Raw genomic sequence first — 9,764 nt, forward strand, 5'->3', positions numbered from 1 at the left:
ATTATTTTCCCACCTCAGCCTCCCAGAGTAGCTGGGACCACATACATGCACCATGACACCTGGCTAATTTTTATTTTTATTTTTTGTAGAGATGGGAGTCTCCCTATGTTGCCCAGGCTGGTCTCAAATGCCTGGCCTTAAGCAGTCCTCCCACCTCGGCCTCCCAAAGTGTTAGGATTACAGGCATGAGCCACCACGCCTGGCTAGTATTCCATTTTGAATATCACATTTTAAGAGTCACTTATACAAATTGAATGGTATATAGATGAGAATAACAGAGGTTGCAGTATGTCATTTGAAAGTATTATGTAGCAAGCGAAGGAACTGAGGATATTTTGTTTTCTGAAGACATTATTTGAAAGTGTGAGAGATCATAAATAGCACTAAACAGTTAAAGACCTTTCCCTTGGAAGATGTATTAGAAGAACCAGTCAGAGAGGCAAACTGTAAATCTCATTGAGTAGCATGGTTCCAGGGAGGAATCAAGCCTCAGGCTGGATGGCTTTTAACATGCTACTGGACTAAAGCCCATTCAATATACAAATGGGTGGAACTGGTAAAGGGCCATCCAAGAAAACAGAGACGCAGAATTGCTGGTGTGTCAGCAGTGATCTAATATCTAGCTGTTCATTTGAGTTTGTTTAATATTAGTCTTAGCATTAGTCAATCTAGCTTTAGTTGAACTAATTTGACATGGTATCCTTCTTAAAACAAAGTTTGGCTTTGTTAGATACATCAAATATAAAGTGAATCCATAAATGTTCACTTAACCATTTTTGGTAACTTTTCCTCTGTGTCTTTCCTTGTGGTCATCTGCCATTACATCATTACATCTTTTCTTCTTCTTTTTTCTTTTTTTTTTTGTGAGATGACGTCTCACTCTGTCACCCAGGCTGGAGTGTAGTGGCGTGATCTCAGTTCACCACAACCCTCCACCTTCCAGGTTCAAGCAATTCTCCTGCCTCAGCCTTCTGAGTAGTTGGGATTACAGACATGCACCATCACGCCTGGCTAATTTTTGTAATTTTAGTAGAGACGGAGTTTCACCATGTTGGCCAGGATGGTCTCGATCTCTTGACCTCATGATCTGCCCGCCTCAGCCTCCAAAAGTGCTGGGATTATAGGTGTGAGCCATCGCGCCCAGCCTCTCCTCTTAACTCTGTTTTCAGCACTTCATTTTTTTCTGTAGTGGTGAAGTTTATTAAAGTAATAGATAAATGTTAGCTAGTATTATGCTAGTTTATCCACAGAACCACTCTGTGAGGTAGCTATTAATATATCTCCATTTAACAGATGAAGAAACTAAGGCACAGAAAGATTGTGTACCCAAGGTCACACAGCTAATAACTGGCAGAGCCATGACTTTAGATCCAGATAATCTAGTTCTGGAGCCTGGACTTGGAAGTGAAGTAGTCACTGCCTCATTGTGATAAAAATAGAACTTAATTAGCACTTTGGGAGGCCGAGGCAGGCGGATCATGTGGTCAGGAGATCGAGACCATCCTGGCTGACACAGTGAAACCCCATCTCTACTAAAAAATACAAAAAATTAGCCCGGCGTGGTGGCAGGCACTTGTAGTTCCAGCTACTCAGGAGGCTGAGGCGGGAGAATGGCGTGAACCCGGGAGGCGGAGCTTGGAGTGAGCTGAGATCGCGCCACTGCACTCCAGCCTGGGCGACAGAGTGAGACTCCGTCTCAAAAAAAAATAAAAAAATAAAAATAAAAATAAAATAAGACTAGAACTTAATTAATTGACAGTTCATAAAAATAATGTATAGAAATGGTATTCTACAGGAATGTTTTCTTGGTACTTTTGAATTAAAATTAAAATGCCATACTGGAAAAGTAGGAAATTTGTGAAGAAAATGCTAATTTTTGATGAAGACAATTTGGAGAGTCCTAATTTGTTTCAATGCAAGATAAAAATATACCAGTCTGGGCCAGGCGTGGTGGCTCACGCCTGTAATCCCAGCACTTTGGGAGGCCAAGGCAGGTGGATCACCTGAGGTCAGGAGTTCAAGACAAGCCTGGCCAAGATGGTGAAACCCTGTCTCTACTAAAATACAAAAATTAGCCGGGCGTGGTGTCAGGCACCTGTAATCCCAGCTACTCGGGAGGCTGAGGCAGAGAATTGCTTGAACCCAGGAGGTGGAGGTTGCAGTAAGCCGAGATCGCGCCACTGCACTCCGACCTAGGCAACAGAGTGAGACTCTGTCTCAAAAAAAAAAAAAAAAAAATTATATACCAGTCTGGCTAGAGGGTATTTCTCTTTAATTAATTTTCTTTTAAAGATTTTTTTTAACGCAGTATTTAATGCATGCAGAAAAGTATAAAGCAAAAATGCAATAAATGCTCATTTATCGAGTTTTAAGAAGTAAAACATGGCAACACAGTTAAAACTTAATGGAGGAAGTAGCTATTGTGTCATTATTATCTTTGTTCTTCCCCATTTCTAAATGTTAGAGAGTTAACAGTCTACTTGGGAAAATAATGAAGTTATATACAATTTGAAGTGTCAAAAATAAATCCATAGATGAATATATACCTGATCTTGAATTGGGGGAGAACTTCCAAATAATAAAAGCAAAGAAAACAAAGCCAAAGATCAACTACCCCAAAAGTAAAGCCTTGTAAATTTAAAAAACACCATGTATTTCCAAAATATATGAGAAAGATGAGTTAGTATCTTCACATATGGAAAGTTCTTATAAATCATTGAGAAAAAAGATCGCCTCATCCCCATACAAAATTAGTGAGGCACATGCAGGCATTATTATGGAAATAGCTGTTAAATATAAAAAAAAGTGATCAGCCTGATTACAGTAGTCCCCCTTTATCTCAAGGGATATGTATTCCAAGACCCCCAGTGGATGCCTGGAATCACGAATAGTACTGGACCGTACACATACGATTTTTAAAAATCTGATAATGAAGACCATTAGTAAGTGACTAACAGGCATGGATATGCTGGACAAAGGGATGACTCACATCTCAGGCAGGACAGAGTGGGATGGCACAAGATTTCATCACGCTGTTTACAGTGTTGGGCAGTTTAAAACTTCTAAGTTGTTTTGAGCTTTTCTATTTAATATTTTCAGACTGTGGTTCACCACTGGTAACTTGAAACCATGGAAAGTGAAAACAAGGATATGGGGGGACTACTGTATTAAGAAATTAACATTAAATTAAAACTATAACATAAAACTATTTTTCACCTGCCAAACTGGCAAGGGTTAAGAAATGAAATGGGTACTTTTGTGGACTGCTGGTAGAACTCCAAATTAAATGCACTCTTTCCAAAGCATCTTTGACAATAAGTTTCACAGGCCTGAACTATATCCCTGTTGATCAGTTAATGGTGGAGACAGTCAAGAAACAGGCAATTACAGTACTATGTAAAATGCTGTTTATAATATAGGGATGAACAGAGCGCTGGGGGAAACGAGGGAAGCATGGAGAATTCTGCCTGAGGACATTAAGAAAGATCTCAAACAATGGAGGATGGATAATTTTACAAGCAAACAAATAAGGGAAAATCAGTTCCAGGCAAAATGTCATGTGCAGAGGTACAAAGTCATCAGAATTACTTATGTATTTGTAATTTTGTGTTGGGTTGGCGTTGGGAGAAGGCAAGGGCAGGGAGTGGTAAAAGAGGATGTGACACTGGAGAGAAAGTCTGAACCCAGCTGAAAAGCTCCATGTACACTGCGCTCAGGAATTTTGATTTATAAGTAGAAGTCTTTCAATAAGGGATTGGTATTCAGGCTTAATGAGATCCTGAACTGAGTACTTGACAATGAAAACGAAGAAAATAAACCTGGATTCGGAAAGATTTCTTCAGTTGAAATAACTAGAATTAGATGACTGATTGGAAGGGATGAGGGAGAGGGTTGTAAGGGAAGTCTTGTCATACACTGCAGTCGTATCTAGCGATTAGACTTTTAAATTTGAGATTGTGACACTGGCACACACTTCAAAGGTTTTGAAAGGGTATGCAATGCAGCTTATGCTAAAGCTGAGGCTTGGATGCGCTGGAAGGCCTGCTGATCACAATCTCCCAAGCAGTAGAGCTGAAACTATGGCTATAAGTTATGTTATATATAAGTCTAGAGAGGTGAGTGTGTGCCAGGTTGTGATATGTGTTAAGTGAGTAATTATATCTGTTTGTGTGTTTTCTCAAATGTTGTCCTGTGTTTAGCACATTTTAAAAGAGTAATTTGAGTCGCTGTGTTTATTTTAAATTAGAGTAATCAACCTATTTTGTCAGTGTTTCTCAAAGTTAACCAGCTGTATCAGAAATCGCCTCAGGTTTTTTATTTGAAAATGCAAATATTTGGGCCCTTTTCAGTCATATCTAAATCTCTTGGAATGAGGCCTTATAAAGAGCAGTAGGTAAATCATATACACTAAAGTTTCTTCCTTTAGAAGTGTGTAAATAAGAACCACTGACAATAGTGATTACAGGTGAGACTTTGGGGACTAGATGAGTTCCTTGGCACAAATTGATTCACGAACACCACAGTTTTAAAAATGAAAAAGTTACTCCTTTTTTATTATTTATTTATTTTTATTTTTATTTATTTATTAATTTTTTGAGACGAAGTCTCACTCTTGTCCCCCAGGCTGGAGTGCAATGGCACGATCTCGGCTCACTGCAACTTCCGCCTCCTGGATTCAAGTGACTCTCCTGCCTCAGCCTCCCGAGTAGCTGGGATTACAGGCACCTGCCACCATGCCCAGCTAATTTTTGTATTTTTAATAGAGACAGGGTTTCACCATGTTGGCCAGGCTGGTCTTGAACTCCTCACTTCAGGTGATCCGCCCGCCTCAGCTTCCCAAAGTGCTGGGATTACAGATGTGAGCCACCGCATCTGGCCAGGTTACTCCTATTTTTAAAAACAAAGATGATAGCAATATTACAGTTTAGGTTATTGAATTAGAAAGAAAAGACCACATATATCCCAACTCTAAGTCCAGTTTAGCCAAGATGAGTTGCTAATGCTACTTATATACCTGTGGCTTTTCCCTTGTCCCTAGTTTTTCATATGCAGGACAAAGCTCTTGGTGACACATTGAGCAGGCAGGGTCCTACTGGAATTCAGAAAGCTGCTTTCTTATTCTATTACTCCCTTTTTACCGCATGGTTTTTGGTGCTATGATGGAAAAACTGAGCTGACAATCTAACCACTTTGGTGAAGGGAACATTGACAAATGTGCTTTCATAATTCTCAAATCAAACTGGGCATCAGGATGGTTACGTGTTTATCTGGGGTATGGGAGTGAGGAGGGAGAAGCAGATTGTTTCTTATTATCCCAAATATGATCGCTGTCTTCAAATATCTGGAAAGTATACTTGGCCAACATGATTATATGCATTTATATATAAAGGGCAAGGCTTCCCTGTGTGTGTCCATCTTAATTTAATCTTGTTGTTATCCATGAAGGGAAAGTTAAAATGCTTACAGCACATTCAAAGTATGATTTCTAAGTCATAACATTAAGTTACAGTTTCTAAAGAGTGTGTTAGAGTATAAATTTACAAACCTCCTATTGCAGATTGCTTGATTTGGCATTTAAAGAATGGGATTGGTCATTTGATGATGTTGATGGTGGTGGTGATGATGATGACGATGTTTTTGATTTCTGAAGAAATAAATGGGGTAAATCAAAAAATGAAAAATCAGTTATTTTAGTACTTCAACGTAGTGCATGTGGTTTGCACTTGGGCTTTCATTACTTTTTATTTTTGAAACTTGTTTTTAATGGTATATAGTTAAAAGTAGTTTTCGAAAAGTTGCTAACTGAAATTTACATGTTAAGTGTAAAAGTGAAATGCTATGTTCAGATTCTTTATTGGCTATAAATTTTTAGTACAATTAGAATTTATCTTAGGAATGAGATGTAGAAATCACAAAAGGAGTTAATTCTGATACGTTCTGTTCATTCCAAAGAAGCCATATTCAGAAGAGAAGTAAAATTTACAACGTTTACAAGTTCCTACAGCTATATTAGTTTGTGAACATAGCATGGGATTCCTTTCTCCATTTCTCTCCTTTTATTTCCACCTTGCAAGAATTGAAAGCATAAAAACTTTATAAGTCTAATAAGTGCTGTGAAATAGCTATTTCTGATTTGGCATTTTTGTGTGTGGTGCAGTGAAATGTTTGCTTTGTGAGAATTTAATGTTACCCTTGCTGAAGAATGTCAGTGATACGCTGTGAGAATTGTGCTTTTAGAAAATGTAAAATAGTTTGGTTAATAGTGGCTAAAGGAGATTTGAATGAAAGTTGAGCCTCAACTTAAACCTTTTACATAGAAGGATTTAAAAGAAATAATGTGTGTTTTAGTCTAAGTAAGCATGTTGCAAAACATAAATCAGGTAGTACTGGTATCTATTTATAATCAGATTTCATAGAGTAGCTTGTATATATTTACTACAACAATGTAGTTGGTCCTATCTTATAGATAAAACAAAATGTGGCTTAGGGTTGAACAGCCAAGTAGAACCTGATCAATAGGCCCATTTCCCTTTCAGCTACATGAGGCAGCTGGCAGTTAAACCCCAAATCAAACTTTATCTTCTAAGTTATTCTGTGGTATATTGTTTAACCCTAATAGCTTGTTAACCATATTAAAATGTGTGTGTAATGTGTGTAGCTAATATTCGAAAATTCCAAGTTGTTTTGGGAAAGAATATAATTGTATGTACCTGTAGGAAAAGTAATACAGTAAGTATGTTTATGCATGAGTTTAGTGTTAAAAAAAATAGTAGTTGGAAGACTGTATAGTTTAATAATGTGAATGGAATGCTTTTTCTAGGAATTTAACAATCTCTTAAATTATTTCACTGTATCAACTAACTTTATTTTTCCTTTCTTTTCAGCTAACTGCCTTCTATGAAAGCAGTCTTTATTCAAGGTGATCGTATTCTTCCAGTGAAAACAAGACTGAAATATGATGGCCCAAAATTTATTAAAAAGCTATATTTTCCTGAGAGACCGATACATACGCTCATACATATATGTGTTCCCCTTTTCCCTGTAATATAAATTACAAATCTGGGCTCCTTTGAAGCAACAGGTTGAACCAACAATGATTGGTTGATAGACTAAGGATATATGCAACTCTTCCAGACTTTTCCATAAAGCTCTCTCGGCAGTCGCTCACACTACAATGCACACGAGGACTGAGAAGAGTTAAAGGCTAAAGAGAACATCTTTTCTAGCTTCAACAGAGAGGTTTCACCAGCACATTTACCAGAAGAATCTGGGAATGGATTCCACTACAGTGATATTGACTGCATCTTTAAGAAGTGACCATTATACTGTGTATATATATATAAACATACACATATATATATATATAGTACTCTAATACTGCAAGAAGGTTTTTTAAACTTCCCACTTTATTTTTTATACACATTAATCAGATATCATTACTTGCTGCAGTTGCAACTATGCACTTGTATAAAGCCATAATGTTGGAGTTTATATCACTATTCCTGTGTACCTGATGGAAGTTGCATGTTTATGTTTAAGCAGTTACTGTAACAAGAAGTTTAAAGTTAATTATATGAGTTTCCTAATGCTTCATGATAGGCAACTTTACCCATTTTGAATGCCTTAATTTAATTTTTTTCGAAGTCTCAGCCCTGTCTGTATTAAAAAACAAAAAAAGTGTTTACCAGCTCTTAGGATGTAAACTAGCTTTGTGGAAGATAAATCGTGCACTATTTTTCTCATAAATAGTTATATCAATGTCAGCCTATTTTGATTAACAAATGTTTTTGAAGTATTATTGGTTATAGAAACAATAATGGATGGTGTTGGAACTAATATATCCTTGATGTCTGTCTATTATTCATTCAACCCTTTTTACAGACCTCAGTATTAGTCTGTGACTACAAAATATTTTCTTTGCTTTAAATTTGCTGGCTACCCTAGATGTGTTTTTATTCCTGGTAAAGACATTTGTGATTACATTTTCACACTTAAGATTCAAAATTTTTCCCAAATATAAAGAAAACTAAGACAGACTGTAGATGCATTTTAAATATTTAAATATGATCCTCAGACATGCAGCTGTGTGTGGCAGTATTTTAGTACTGGGTTAAGAAAACTGGTAACTGGGAAGAAGTGGCCTCAAAGGCACTTAATTTGATTTTTATTTTTTAAATGCTGTCAAAGTTAGAGTTTACGCAGGACCATTCTTGCTATATTCTCACGATCCCAGATAAGTGTGTGTTTTATACTGCAACAGTATGCAGCAATGGTAAGCGTAAAGTTTTTTTTTTTTTTTTAAATTATGAAGTATTTTAACAGTCTCTCTTCAAACTGTCACACACAGTTTGGTATGATATTTAAATACATCATCTGGACGGGCATGGTGGCTTACGCCTGTAATCCTAGCATTTTGGGAGGCAGAGACGGGCGGATCACCTGAGGTGAGGAGTTCAAGACCAGCCTGCCCAACATGGTGAAACTCCATCTCTACCAATATACAAAAATTAGCCGGGCATGGTGGCGGTGGCCTGTAATCCCAGCTACTTGGGAGGCTGAGACAGGAGAATCGCTTGAACCCAGGAGACGGTGGTTGCAGTGAGCGAAGATCGTGCCACTGCATTCCAGCCTGGGCGGCTGAATAAGACTCCGTCTCAAAAAAAAAAAAAGTCATCTAATATTTTGATGAAGGAAATAGACATTTTTCATTGATTCCCTCTGATGTCAGTTAGAGATGTTTAAAGAGTTAGATCCCCATAATACATACTATTGTGGAAACTGAAGAGTAGCCACTGGCCTACTGATAGACTGAAACTGATTTTGTTATTCTTACGTTCTCCAGTCTGCACTCTGCTATGCTGTCTGTGCTCAGACTAGATGTGCATGCCGTTTCCTTTGCAGGTGTGTTCTGCAGCTCTGGTTTTGGGGGACAGCTCTTTTTTAAGTAAGATTAAAAAATGAAAAATATATAAATTTATATAGAATAAATATTTCCATTCATTAGAGTTGTTAAAAGGAGACTGAATTAATATTTTATATAAAGATTTTGTTACATTATGGGAGGTTCTATCCTATTCTGAATTGGAGAGTATATATATATATATATATATATTTTTAATAAACTTTATTAAGGTGAAATAATTTCAAGTTTACATATGAGTAACTGAAATATTTGAGTAAAAAAGGCAAAAGTTTAAATTTGGAATGCTGTATATATTAGAGAATATGGGGAATCATGGTGTGACCAACTGTACAAGGAAGATTCATATGAAGGTCTTAGGGGAAAAAGATAATTCTGAAGGGTGAAAAAAAAATCTCTCCCATGGAGATTCTTCACATTGTATGGTTTGACATAAGGGTTTATAAGGTTGTTTGTCCAACTAATGAAAATGCGCTTAATAAAAAATTCTGACCTTGGGTAAGAATTCGCTTTTTACCGCATTGCCGCTTTCATGTACATACATGAGTGCATGCACCTATCAATGTGTTTTCTTTCCAACACTTATTAAATATAAAACAACCTGATTTTGTGCTCGTTTCTCTTTTTTCTTGAGACCCTAAAGCTTCCAAGATAAATATTTATAAGACTAAAATTTGCTTGTTCCTTCACACCTGATTTCTCCTAGAACCATGAATACCTCCTATGGGGAACTAAGAAATCATGAATACTGGGATTTTCTTATTGGATTTTTTACTTTTGTTTTGTGGGGATAACGAGACAGAAGTGAAAGGAAAACTGGTGCCGGTATTACTGTTGAAATTAA

At 37.0% G+C, this 9,764-nt stretch overlaps 1 protein-coding gene across 1 annotated transcript in view; it reads left to right on the forward strand.

Annotated features, from left to right (window-relative positions):
- The window catches only part of ROCK2 (Rho associated coiled-coil containing protein kinase 2), a 164,343-nt gene extending 154,818 nt beyond the window's left edge, over window positions 1–9,525 (forward strand). The window contains exon 33 of the mRNA XM_054474394.2: window positions 6,885–9,525. Within this exon, the coding sequence (XP_054330369.1) occupies window positions 6,885–6,888 (4 nt within the window). The 3' untranslated portion in view covers window positions 6,889–9,525. The remainder of the gene's footprint in view (window positions 1–6,884) is intronic.
- The last annotated feature ends 239 nt before the right edge of the window (window positions 9,526–9,764 follow it).

The sequence above is a fragment of the Pongo pygmaeus genome, chromosome 12 (assembly GCF_028885625.2).
Source record: "Pongo pygmaeus isolate AG05252 chromosome 12, NHGRI_mPonPyg2-v2.0_pri, whole genome shotgun sequence".
Lineage (NCBI taxonomy): Eukaryota > Metazoa > Chordata > Mammalia > Primates > Hominidae > Pongo > Pongo pygmaeus.